The sequence below is a fragment of the Gouania willdenowi genome, chromosome 17, assembly GCF_900634775.1.
Source record: "Gouania willdenowi chromosome 17, fGouWil2.1, whole genome shotgun sequence".
In the NCBI taxonomy this organism is placed as follows: domain Eukaryota; kingdom Metazoa; phylum Chordata; class Actinopteri; order Blenniiformes; family Gobiesocidae; genus Gouania; species Gouania willdenowi.
In genome coordinates this window covers 15,923,202-15,937,519 of record NC_041060.1, presented here as the reverse complement: position 1 = coordinate 15,937,519, position 14,318 = coordinate 15,923,202, and the positions used below count along the sequence as shown (strand labels likewise).

The following is a 14,318-nucleotide window of genomic DNA, read 5'->3' as shown; positions in this document are numbered from 1 at the left end:
ACTTGAGGATTCTTTCTAAAGAGGAAACTATAAAAAAAAAAAAAAAAAGCAGACAAAGTTGGGTGTTTCCACCTTTCCTTTAATAATGAAGCCCTGTGCTGCGGATCCAAACACATCACCCTCATCTCTGGAACAAATGAAGCTTCAAGCGACAGAAAAGGAGAAAGGAAGTCCCAAACATGGTGTGAGAATGCAAATCTGAAGCAAATAAGCTCAAGTCTGATAGAAATCATTCAGAAAAACACTTTATTCTTCACAGCGTTAATGGGTTTGCAACAATGAGCTACAAAAGCCTGGGACAATATGAAAATAAGCTCAGGTGAAGCTTCCGAGTTGGGTTTTTAGTCACAGAGTTATTAGCACTAACTCATGAATAACACAATAATTTGCTTTGATTTGCCAGGACAAAGCAGGGCCATTCACACAGGCATGTTTTACACATATCCATAATAGAGACGCAAACATACACAAAATTAAGAGCTGAAAATACAATCTGTTTGCAGTAACATGTTCAGAAAAGTGGGTTTGACTGTGCCTTGGCTTTAGAAATGACAGCGCTTTGCAACGGATCAGCTTTGAAATGAAAGACTGACGTTAATTAATTTTTAATGATACTTTAAGTGACTTCACATGTTTGAAAAACAATAAAATACACAGACAAATCCTGTGGGTCATCGGAGACCAAAGTCATCCCTACAGATCACTTAACATGACCAAAAACCAGGACACATGCCATTGATGAAGACTGCTGGAGGCTTGGCTAACCGTTAAACGCCTCAAACACAAACCAACCCGTTGCCTCCAGATGTTTGTTGTGCAGCAGTGAACACACTTTTGCTGTGTTTGTCTAATTTTGGACATTTTTATTCACTGTTCTGCTGTGAAAACAACACCTTTCTATTTATGTGCTCCTGCCATTTAGAGAAAAGAAAAGCATTTGCAATATATTTCATATATAAAGTCCTATTACTAATAAGCTATGATGTAAAAGAAACATATTTAATGAATAATAATTTGTATTGTTTTAGAATACATATAATTAAATTAAATATATAAGATTTGAGTCTAACTATAGATTCTTCATAATGTAAAGAGCTTTTTTTATTAGTGGTTTTTGGGGGAAATGAAGTTTGTTTGGTATCCTCAAGTATGGCACAATGATCCCCATCCAAACGAGGACAAAAATCAGTCAGCAGGGACTGAAATGACATCATAATGAATATTTCTCAACTCACCTACATCCATTCACATTAGAATAACCTTTTTTTTCTTGAATCTATTCTCCCCCCCCCTCATCTTAGCCAGATGTCTGCAAACGTGTGCTTTGCCTGCTTATGAATGGACAAAAAAAGTAAATGAGTGGACATTGGTGGACGCGTACACCCGCACAGGACGACCCCCCCCCCCCTCACATGTTGGGGTCTCTCCGGTCTTTGCTCGGAGACGGCTTCGGAGGATCTTTGGCAGCCTTTCCATTGGCTGGTGCAGCTGTGTCGGCAGCAGCAGCAGCAGAAACAGAGCGTTTGGTTTGTTCTTCGCTTCTGGCCTCCGGGCTAGCCTGCGTGGGAGGGGCCAGCTCAGCCGGAGTCTGGACGCTGAGTTCCTGCTGCAGTTTTTGGCTCTGAAGAATACGAAGCTGCACACGGAGCTCCAAGATGGCTTCCTGCTCCTCGTGGATGGCCTGGTTCAGGTGAGTGTTCTTGTTCTGCAAATTAAAAACAAGCGGTATCAACCACTGATATTATCCAGGGTTCTCACCAGCTGTGTTGAGAATAGGGGCCCCCTACAGTGAGATTTTGATCCCCTATGGAGTGATGTCACTGGTTGAAACACAACATAAAGGGCTTTTCTGTTGTTTTTTTAAATTTTTTTAAATCGGTACCATCGTAATAATTGTTGCACAATTGGACACAAAAGGGACTTCCAGGCGTGCGTGGACTCTGCATAACCGAGAAACGCATACATCAGCCGCACCTTCTATTTAATACAGGTAATTTGCTCGGATGCTCTCGTCTTCACCCGAGGACCTGTGCAGCCACTTCGCTGCCTCAATGTTGCCTGTGTGTATCTGGACGTAGCATCACATGATGCTGCTTGTCATGCTTATAACTATTATAATTGCTTTTTCTCAATGAACCTTCATGAACCTTGAGGTCCTCCGGCACTGGCCTATTGATAATCCCTACAGTCAGGACACGTACACACGGTGAGGCGTCGTTCCAGTTTTACGGCCCCCGTCTGTGGAACAGTCTGCCGGAGCACCTCAGGGCTGCAGAGAACGTTCATATTTTTAAGAACAGGCTCAAGACCCACTTGTCTGTGCTCCTATAACACTCACACCAGCACGATCTCCCTACGCTGTGAGTAATTCCTGGTGAGAACCCTGTTATTAAAGGCTGTGTGCTTCAAATGTATTCCCTGATCAATGGTTGGAAAGGAGAAATAACGAATGGGAACCAAACTCAACACGTCCTCTAACCTCCAATTCTTCATTTTGCTTCTGCAGATCTTCCAGGATCATTTGCAGCTCCTCCTCATCCTCGCTCTCACTCTCAGTGTCTGATGAATACTCCTCGGTCTCACTACGGCCCTGCTGGCGACTGAGGAGCAGGAGAATGCTCGGTCACAGCACACACATCAACATGTCTCCAACACATCCACATCTCCTCTTTTACCTCTGAATGTCTGCGATCTCTGCACGCAGCCTCTCAATTTCCTCCTTCTCTGTAGCGATCTGTCGGCGAAGCACCTGCTCCAGAGAGATTAACTCCTCCTGCTCGGTCAAGATCTCATTTTCCTGATTGGAAAGAGGGAGTTGGAAAGAGCTCAACCTTTGAGAGGAAACTTGTTTCTTGTTTTACCTCCTACAACTAAAAATTCTGTCCTCGTAGGGTGTGTCCAACCTGTGCTAATAGAAGGTTGATGACTTCCTCTTCATTCTCTGTCATTTCCTCCTTTGAAACATCTTCTTTGGACAGGCTTGCAATCTCCTGAGCTATTTTACTCTCACACTCCTAAAACAGTCACAAAAGCAGCACTGCATTAGTGGAACCATCATCTTACAATTCAATAAAACAAGCACAAAAATTGTTTAATAACACAAAAACACTAAAGTGATCACAATCAATCAGGTAGAAAATCTTAATTATTTTGACAAGTTTGTGTTCAAATAGCCAAAGAATGGGGTGCAGTCTTAGAGAATTTTCTGATAAAAACACAAACAGGTAATGTGGGGAAGTGAATCATCTGTCAATTTTAACATGCATTTAAAAGCATGACTTCAAATAGCACATTAAATACAAAGAAGAATCTGATATGAATGTAGATATGCCTGTAGAGAAGAGGGAGGAAATTTGCACTACAGCACATTTAGTAACCAACTCAAATACTTGGAAATTTCAGAGGAAACTAAAAAGTAATAATGAGATTTTTTTTTAAAACACCGGAAATTGTTGCTAAAATTCATCATACTCAAATAAATGTTGGAGAAACTGTGGCACAGAAACAGACAACCATACTCAGAATTTCTGGGCATGTACAAAACACAGACAATTATGGGACAAAGTTTTTCAGGCTCCTGAAAATCTAGTTAAAGATCCTGGAGCGGCAATTCTGGACCTAATACCAGCAGGTATTGATGGAAAAGCTAGAACATTTCTCTTACAAAAATGACAACAGCAGCAATTAAATACATTAAATACACTTTAGAAAGCAATATTTTTTACTAGATGGAAACCTGTTGAGGTCATATACATGCAATGAAATGATCTGAACCCATCCCCATATTAATATTGTCAATCCCACATATCTGGTTGTTTTTCTTTAGGGTTTTTTTCATTTCTTTTGCTTATTTTCTTTGATTTATCTTCACTTGGTTGATGTTATGAATAACATTGCTTTGTTAAAGTAATGTATTTGTGGCTTAAATATGCTCTAATATGATTGTTACCATCTGTCAATCACAACACAATATGGACACAGCTGTATTTTTTATTGATTTTTTTAAAAAGGTAAATTTGGTAAAGACTAAATATACCTTAATGAGTCTAAAGTGAGACTTTAAGAGTCTACCTGTCGTTTGGTCTTCCTCAGTTTACGTTTGAGTGCCGTAAGGATTCTCTGAACTTCCCACAGCCGCTCTTCTTTGGAGAGATCCTTCACTCCAGCCTGCAGGTCTCTGTGCAGACAGTTCAGCAAGAACTCCTGAACACAGAGGAAGAAAACACTGCTTAACTTTAACACATATATTCTAATAAAAACACGTGGTCATACAACATTGTCAACAAAAACAAAAATACAGAACTACACCAATAACAGCTTGGAGAAAATTGACCATTATTATTTTCCAATTAACCTGCCATTGGCGACGGTAAAATTATGCTTTTCAATTCGGGATTTGGAATTAAATTATTCATAATTAAAGTATTCTGCTTCGTGTTCACATGGAAATATTAATCCCGAATTGAGGTTTACATGGAAAACACGTTTATTTGCCTTTATTAAATTCAGTGTGAATGTCCGCATGCTTCCGTCCATCCACACTTTTAATTATATCCATGTCTTTTAAGGTTCTTATTAAATAAATAGCCTCAGCTCGAGTCCAACGCTTGTTTTGGCAGCCATCTTGGATTATGTGATTATGAGCATGCGCAAAACAACTGGAATGAATTTAAAGTGGAATCGAACCTATACAAGATCGAAGACTTATTCCATTCGGAACTAAAATCAGAATAAACCAGCCACTTAATTTGGATTTAGGTTTAATGCGGAATGGCCATTTTCATTTGGAATTAAGCGTTTACAAGGTCATTTTAAAGAGGATTTAACTTTTATTCTGAATTAAAGCTCTCATGTAAACTTGGCCACTATAAAGATAAAAATACCAACCTGTCGTCGGATCTCCTCTTTGATGCTCTCCTGGGTTTCGGGCAGTGCTGGCATGGTTGCCATGTTGGACCAGCGGAGCGGACGGACCACCGGCTTCAGGACGACGTCACCAAACAGCTCCCTCACATGTGTGAAGAACATGTAAAGAACACGGTTCCCAATCTGGTAGAAAGTAAAGCTAATCAATGATTGTGTTATTTTTTTTTTAAATAAAGCAGAGATTAGTTTGACTGATGTATTCTCATGATCACACAGAAATATAAGAGAAATTGAAGCTGATCTGATCTTTAAGATGTGTTCTTACATCTTTGCTGGGACTGAATCATGTGGCCTAGAATTGAGGAGAGTATTTGGAAAGCTGTGGAAAGAGCTGCAGTAGTTTCTGAATAAATAGGGCAGCTACAGAGATGCACCTTAAGGGAATATATTATCCTTCCCAAACTGGGCCAGCGTCTCAGAGATGAACAAACAAATCCAATAAGAACTTGGAAGGCTTGTTGGCACATCTGAGCATTAGCTAAAGTAAAACTTCCCATTGGAATGATGTTCCTGTCATATTTATTTATTACACCATCTCACCTGTATGGTGGGGTTGAGCACGATGGAGATATTCTGAATATTCATCTTGGTGTCTGCCTCCCTGGCGATGACGTGGTCCATGTGTGTAAGGAGCCAGGAGAGGAGGAGCCTGCTCTCAGGCGACATCTCAGCGAGCAGCCTCTGGAACTCTGCCATCTTCTCTACCTCCACCTGCCGACCGCAGGCGTCCTCAAACCGCTGGACAAAGTCTCGGCCCAGCAGGTTTTCGGGAAGCTCGCGGAGATACTGCTTCAGCAAGCTGGCTACTGTGTGAGGGTCGTACTCCTCCAGGCAGGGACACTCCTCACGGTCGTAGGCTGCTTTCAGCTCATCCACCTTGGACTTCATTCCTAACATTTGGGATAGTAGTAATAGTAATAGTGGAATTAGACAAGCAGATACTCGATAAATGTTATTGGTTTAATAATTCCAGCAAGATTATTTTTGTATAACATGTTAAGGTTTGATCTCCTGACATGTTTCGACTGGCAACTGCCAGTCTTTGTCAGTGGCTTCTGCTGATCGCTTTGATGTTTCCTTGACTTCCGCATAATAATAATAATAATAATAATAATAATAATAGCAATAATAATAATTATATTATATAATATTCAAAAAGAAGAAAAAAATATATCTTGCTGGAATTATTACGTGAAAGTCAAGGAAACTTCAAAGGAAATGTCAAAGTGATCAGCAGACGCCTCTGACGAAGACTGGCAGTTGCCAGTAGAAACATGTCTGGATATCAAAGTGGATTTCCTAAGGAACAGATAAACAAATAACGATAACAAAAAAAACCTTAAAATATTGTTCTTAAAACCTACCTGATACCCGGTAGATACCCTCACACTTCATGCCATAATTTTCAATATAATCAACACATTCCCTGAAGATGGCTGGCAGTTGGATTCCATCATACAGAGCCGTCCTCTTCACAGCTTCAGCTAAGGAAGCGCCAAAGATCGGCCTGAACGTTGGGATCTCAACCGGGATTGGCTCCGCCTCTGCGATCGGCTTCTTCTTTTTCTTTTTCTCCTTCCACTGCTTCACCACATCGGCAGCTGTGAGGTCCTTGGACTTCTTGTCCTTATCCTTGACCTTGTCCTCTTTGAGACTCTTCTCCTTCACCTTAAAGTCCTTCTCCTTTTTCTTGGAGAAGCTCGGCTTCTTAAAGACGTGGATTCCTTTGGAGCGTTTCATCTTAGAAGGGCTCTCGGCTTCGTCAGCTGAGCTGTCCTCCTGGAAGGCAGCATATCCCTCCGCTGTGACATTCAACAAGAATGACAAGGAGGAATCAGGTTAGATCTGAAGAAACTTCTTTTTTTGGATCCTTCCATGACGACAGAACGTGTGGGGAGATAAGGGAGGAGAAGAGTGGGGACTTATAAAAAGAGGTCAGTCAACAATCTAGCAGAACTCTCACATTATTTTACATCCCTGAACTAGAGGAACGACAGCTTTGAACATTCACAAACTTAAACAGATAAACATTTTCATCTTCTTAACCCTCAATTATCCTCAAATATTACAATACTAACATTTTACCCGTGGTGTCAATCTGACCCCAGAGTTATTTGCCTCCAAAAATGACTTTCAGAAAATTGTTGACCAAATTTTTGTGTCAGGCACTTTGATTATTTGTTGAATACATAAAAAACCCCTTGATAATGACACCATGACCTGTTCTCTAACGCCACCATCAGGCCAGTCTTTTAGTTTCAGAGTTAGTGTATCTTAAAAAATCTTTCATCTAAAATGTGTTTTTCACAGAATGATTCATATTGATTAATGTTGATGACACCCCCTTTTCTTCTCAAACATATTTGGGATTATTCACTAAAGTCCTCTGTCTCAGACACATTCTCCTCTATGTCACTTTCACTGTGAAAGAGCTGTTCCAGAACCTCATTGACATGTGCGTTCAGCACATTGAAAAATATCATGATAATTGTATGCTTAATCACTTGTACCATCAAACTAGGAATAGTCATGTAATAAGGGTTAAACAACAGATTTGTGAATACAACCGCATGTACTATTAGGGGGGGGGGGGGGGGGGGGGGTGGGGGGGGGTGGGGGTGAAGGAACTGTGTGTTGATCGGTCTACTCTGCTCATCGTAGAAAGTAGCCAAATACAGCTCACAGAAAAACAGAAGTAAACAGCATCCATGCGTGTTGGGGTGAGTACTGAAGGGGGAGTGTTCATGGGCGTGTCAGACAGGCTAGGAGTTTCTTAAAGAGGCAGAGGCGAAATCGAAGCATCATGAACAGTGTTGTCACAGAGGGAAACTTCTTTTAAGTTATTTTTGATATTTGCTGCTTTTTCCAAACAGATTTAGGTAGCATAGTTATTTGAGTATGGTACTATGTGCCTGAAAAAAACACAACATAAACATACATAATGTATATTATTGTGTTTTGTTCAAAAATCAAACACAGGAAAAATTGAAACAATCCTAACAAATAGCTTAAATGTGTGTCTATCCTCTTCGTAAATCAAGCTGGTCAGTGCATAGTATCATTCATTTCTTACTTCTTTTCTCTTTCTTCTTGAACTTGTTCTTCTTTTTGCTGTGCTCTTTGTCATCTTCGGACACGTAGGCGTCAGGCAGCTCGTGGTGATGTCCGTCATGAGGCGGCGAAGGTTCGCCAGTTCGATACAGCCCAGGAAACTTAGTGGGGCTGATTTCCTCAGAGCTGGGCGTACGGGCCACGCCCCCAGAGTGCTCTGACCTGCGCTGCTCGGCAGGGCTGCTGCTGGGGGGCAGGAAGCACTCCGTCATGGCTGCTGTGGACTAAAAGCCCTCGGATTCAGACATCATCTCTCCTTCATAACTACACAGGACACAAGGACAGGAGTTTAGCTAATAGAGCAGCATCAAAACTCACTAATACACCTTCAACGGTTAATAGTTTAGAATATGGATAAAGATGCGACATCATTAAGGTTCTTTTTGTAGAAAACGTTATCTAACCTTTTCAAGTGGAGACTTTACAACAGTGGTTCATAAACTGGGGTACAGAGACAACTTGCAGGGGGTACTAGGAAAGATTTAACAATTAATTTAAAAATAATTGGGAAATGTTCCTTTTAAGGCAATTTTTTTGACAAACTCGCCACAAACTAAGAGTACTATTGCTCATTAAAATGAGATTATATTATGCTGTAGATGCCCTTTTGTCACATTTCTGACAATAGGAGACAATAATTAGGTACATTTAACAAAGGAGACCGTATTTACTTACTATTGAGGCCATCACATAAAAGTGCATGGTATTTAAAAAAAAAAAAAAAAAAGTTTAAATTCCACTCATTGATTTGAAGGTGCAGATTAAGCCTTAGGGAATTCTCTAGACACAATTAGGGGTTTAGGATAGCCAGCTGCCCTAAACCCCTAACTGGAGAGGGTACTTATGATATGAAGACAAAAATGCAAAGGGGGCACATGGGACAAAAAACATTGGGAACCAGTGATTTATACCATGGGGCATGGTGGGGTTTAGTTTCCGTCTAGGAATTTCTGCTACAAGTTAAATGTCCTCCCTCATATATACCAAGTGTTTCTCTACAAGAGTGGAACATAAGGTCTGAATGGATGACTGATGCATGAATAGATTTTTTTAATAAACAATATGGTTTTATCAAAGTTTTCATAACCTTGTTATCAAAATTAGCTTTAGGTGCCAATATTATGGTACATTGCTAGAGATGAAGAAATTGCTAAAAACACAGGGGCATATTTGTTATATGCCAAAATACAGTTGATACATGCACAAAAACCTACAACACTGATGTGCAGCCAGCAGGTGGAGCTCTGCCATACAAGCCTGTCAACATCCGACCGATGTTCACGTCAAGCAAAAAATAATTTAAAAAAAATCCTCCTTAGCAAACATTAATTTATCCATCACACAGAATCATGCCAAAAGTATTAGGACATCTTGTGCTTCAATTTTAATACCATCCATTTCCAGGTGTGTCAGATTTTTTGTGCCTTTGCAACAGATTAAATTTCTCTCTTCAGGTGTCTGAAACATGGAGTAGGACACGTGATAAACTGAAGGCCCGGGGGTCAAATCTGGCCCTTTATGGCATCCAATTTGGCCCGTGGCAGAAAGCAAAAAATTCAGAGAAACCATGAATCCTTGTGAAAATTACTAGTTCAGTTGTAGATATCTCCAAATGAATACACAATTTCAATGAAACTCCACTATATTAGCAGGCCTCACATTTTCCCCCACTCTTATATCACATGATGTTATTTTTAATCTAAAATTGCTAAAAGAAGTCAATTTTCTTTAAATTATTCCACAAAACATCACTAAATTAAATTAAAAATATGTCACAAAATCAAATAAATTGAAGGGACTGGGACCTGTCACTTATTGCTTATCAGTGCCATACATAATTCATCATTTATTTATACGTGGAGGTACACACAAGAACACAATAATGACGAAATTACTTAAGTTCCCACTTATATGTGGGCCATTTAAGATAAACTGCTCCGTATTTGGCCCCTGAAGTAAAATGAGTTTGACATCCCTGGTTTAGGAGTTCGACCATGTGCATTTTCTGCCATTTTTGTGACAATACCTGACTAAAAGACTCTCCATGACATCCTAATGGTGTTCTAGTTGTTGAGAAAGACTAGTATTGCCTGTATATTAACATTAACTAGTAGTGCCCTGATACAACTTAAGATATCAGCACGGTTCAAACATACTTTTTACTTGTTTTGTAGTATGCAATGTATGAAAAGTCTTGATCAACATAAAATTCTTCAATTGAATAGAATAAACTAAATAAAAATGAGAAAATCCTGAAAAAAAAAAAAACTCAATAAAGCCAAAAAAAATAAATAAATAAATAAATATATATATATATATATTCACACGGTCACACCTGATAGACAGACTTTAACTTATAACCTTGCTCGTGTATATCTTGGATGGAAAAGCCAATATCCAATGTACAAGTCAACATATGAAATAAGAACATTGACATACACAGGATATCCTGTACATAAACACCAGTTCCTCTAATACCTAAATTATGATTCAAGACAAAGAAACAAAACACTGCTAAATTTTAAAAAAAAACTTGAATTAGTAACACTGTCAACATGAGCACTGTAAAGTTATTGATAAATAGAAAAAGGCAAACTTGTGCAAACTGTATTTCCAGAATACAATGTGATAAAATATAAAGTAGCCTAAAATCGCAAAAAAAGTAAATGTGGATAAATCAAAAATGGCAAAATGTAACTAAGTAATGAGCTAACGCTGCAAAGGTAATTTAATCGCAACATGAGAACATGATTATATAACCGCACGAAACGTTGCGATTTGCTATTTAAATAGACGTGCAAGTCTGCTTCGAAAGTCGGTCCCCGTGTGTTTATTGCTGAAAGGACTGTGCGTGCACAGACTGCTGTCGACAGTCGCGCCGATTCACTGAGTAGTAGTCGTTTAATTTTAATGAGTCGCACTGTTTCTGTTTGCACTTTGATGAAATGCCTTTATTTTCTGACAGTACTGTACAATATATACATACATATAGAAATACCCTAAGTTTACAGTAATTTTTTTCTAATAATAATAATTTGAAAATAGTACTTTAAAAACTGTTTTTAATTAATTGTGTGATGTATATTAAAGAAAGTGTCTATTCGTACGGTTGCCGTACCGACAACCCTATTTTGGTACATTTACCGAAGTAAAGTACACGTATCGTGTTAGCTTTACGGTTAGGTTTAGTCTTAGTCACATGACCTAAACTGGCCAATCAGGGGCGCTGGGTACGGATAGCATGTCGGTATATTGATACGACAAATGTACGGATAGCCACTACCTTTATTAAATGATCCATACTCTGCATGTTTGTTAACTATGTAAGTAGTGTCATTACACCATTTATTAAATCACAATCACATTATTTCCCCAAAACGTGCAGCATTACAATGAACTAGTGACTTTTGTAATCATTATTGCTGATTCAAAAATGGCAGCTAATAATGCAGAGAAACAGGATTAGCACAGCAAAAAAAGTTAACACATCAGTTATATTAAAGACCGATGTTGATTAATCGACGCTAAAATCGGCCTCACTGATTAATCGGTCGTGCTCTAATCAGATAGTATCTAATATTCCAAACAATCTGCTAGACCTAGCTCTGTGATTTTTAAGGTAAACAGCTTTGTAGTGGAGGTGCTGTTGTTACCAAATACTTCCTGTCCGTATGTTTACAATAACAGTTCATCGTCAGTGAGATATTTCACTCATTTATTCACTGGTATCTGAATTCCCTATGTTTGACAGATTACCTGTTTATCAACCTTTTCTATGTCCATAGAGAAATGATTAGACTAAGAAGGTAAAGATTAACCCTAAGCAGTGTCAGCATGTGTCCACAGTCGCACACAAACGTACAGTGAGCATTGCTGTGAATGACGGGCCGATATGCTAACCCTACTTCAGCTAACTGCCAACCTGCTAAACCAGCTCATCGGTCAACATTTCCGCCCGTACACATTGGCCAGAAAATAACACAGCACAAATAAAATCTGCTGCACAACTATAACGTGTTTTCATTGAAGCTGTAAAGAGGCTAAGTAAGCAAAACACGACAGACAAGAAACTTTACCGAGGATATTCCTGTTCGGTCTGAACCACAGCAGCGACGCTTCCGGCTGTCTCTGTGTATACCAAATACATTTGTCTGCGCATGCGCTTCATACAGATGCATGCTGGGTGTTGTAGTTGAATTGTATAATCTAATCCAGCTAACAGATAACTTTCTTTGATTTGTGTATGTTTTTATGAGTCGGCAGGAAATATTGTGTTTAATGTATTTTAGATGTTCTTTTTTTATAAAGTTTGATTAGAATGGATTAGCTTTTTTATTTGTCATTAAAAAACATACATTATGTTGCATCTTGCGTTCAGGCAATTAAATTGTTGTGAAGTGCATATTCAATATATATGCAATGAAATATTGTCTCCCTGATTAAAGGTTTCCTCTCCCTCCAGCACGTGTCATTTTTCTGTGTATGTTTGTTGTTGTTTTGTGTTTTTGAAGTCACTGTGCATTTTTGTTGTAGGTATTTATATATTTCTGTATTTTGTGTATTTTCGTAGCCATTTTATGATTTCTGAAAATAATTATGGGCTATTTTGTTGTCATATTGTGTTTTTGATATTTTTATGCATACTGTTGTCTATTTTTACCTCCGCCAAGCAGAGCGGAAGGTTATGTTTTACCCGTTTATCTGTCTATCTGTCAGTCAGTCTGTTAGCAAGATAACTTGAAAAGGTATGAATGGATGTGGATGAAATTTTCAAGAAAATGATCAATTTTGGTGATGTTCTGGCTAAAAAAAGAAAAACAAAATTATATATATATATATATCCCATTCCTTTTCCCATCCACACTGTGGAACTTGTTGATGCTGTCATAGGTTCTCTCAGCGTTAGCTCAATGTTGACAGGTAGTCAATGGTAATCCTGAGTTTACCATGATACCATGACCGGAGCGTGTTACGATGAGCTTGAGATGCTTGGCGGAGGTCTGCGCTCTCCGAGTGCTTTTCTAGTTTTCTGTATTTCTGTACCTATGAGGGGTTTATAACAGTCAAAGTTTTATTGAACAGGAAGTAAATAATGTGCCATTGATCTTTTCCCTTGCATTATTGATAGAAATAGTTGATAGAAATATACTACTACAATTATCTTGCATACTATTCTATACAGTTTAATGAGAGAAAAATCCCATTATTTTCATATAGGACAAATGGAAACAAGAAAAAAAAGGCAAAAAAGTCCCTCAGGTAATCTGTCTAACTTTGATGTCCATAACATTCATCATGTGATCGCAATTAGAGAAATATCAAAGTCGTTCTTTAAACAACTAATGATGTGCACATGTCATTTGAAATTATTCGTTACAGCTTCATTTTGAAAAGTAAAATAACTGAGTAATATTAAAGTTTAGTGTAGCCACAGTGTGGAGGCAGATTTGTGTCTTTTATAAAATAAAAAATATCTTCAATTAAAAAAAAAAAAAAAAAAAAATTACTTCAATCAAAAGTAAATGTTTTCAATTAAAGAAAAAAAATGTTCAAATGCAAAAAAAAAAATATCTGAGACCCAAATAATTGCATTTGAACAGTGAAAAGTTATTTTTTTCTAATTGAATAATAAAGGCAAAAGTGTACTACCATAATATGGCCCAAATACAAAAAAATATGACTTCAATAAAAAAAAAACGTTTACTTCAATCAAAAAAAAAAAAAGTGTTCAAATGCAATTATTTGGGTCTCAAGTATTTTTTTTTTTTTTTTGCAGAATTGAACACTTTTTTTGACTGAAAAATGTTTTTTAATTGAAGTGATTTTTTTTTTTTTCAATTTTGTAATGAAAATATGTTTTTGATTGATTAATAGACAGATCTACCTCTATACCACAGGCAGTCTTTCCAATTGTGTCTATTTTTCTCAGGGCTGTCAAGAAGCACATCAGGCCTCAGATCTTTGTTGGCACCGCCTCTTTCCTACCACACAGCTGCAATGGCAAAATGAGGGCGCGATCCAATATCATTGAAGGAAAAAAAAAAAAAACAAAAACCCAACAAGGTCTCATTGTGAGTCAGCGCAAACTGCTGTTGCATGCCAAGAGAGACCATAATCAGTGACAGGACACCCTGCTGCCTTTAGAAACCATGCTGGCAGCACAAAGAGCATCTGTGTGTGTGGCAGTGTGAGATTGGCATCCAAACGTTGTTCTCGTTTTCCCTTCGCTTGCATGCGGCGGTTGATGAGCAATGGGACACCTGTGGACCAGAGTGGAATAA

At 38.4% G+C, this 14,318-nt stretch overlaps 1 protein-coding gene across 1 annotated transcript; it reads right to left on the bottom strand.

Moving 5' to 3' along the window:
* Nucleotides 1-225: 225 nt before the first annotated feature.
* ralbp1 (ralA binding protein 1) lies at nt 226-12,201 on the bottom strand. Its single transcript, XM_028472069.1, has 10 exons — nt 12,114-12,201; nt 8,000-8,301; nt 6,291-6,728; nt 5,467-5,816; nt 4,888-5,049; nt 4,072-4,203; nt 2,904-3,014; nt 2,676-2,797; nt 2,480-2,600; nt 226-1,705 (listed from the first exon to the last, which is right to left on the bottom strand). Exons 2-10 carry the CDS (start codon nt 8,247-8,249, stop codon nt 1,409-1,411), a joined length of 1,983 nt encoding a protein of 660 aa, XP_028327870.1. The 5' UTR covers nt 8,250-8,301; nt 12,114-12,201; the 3' UTR covers nt 226-1,408.
* Between the last annotated feature and the right edge of the window lie 2,117 nt (nt 12,202-14,318).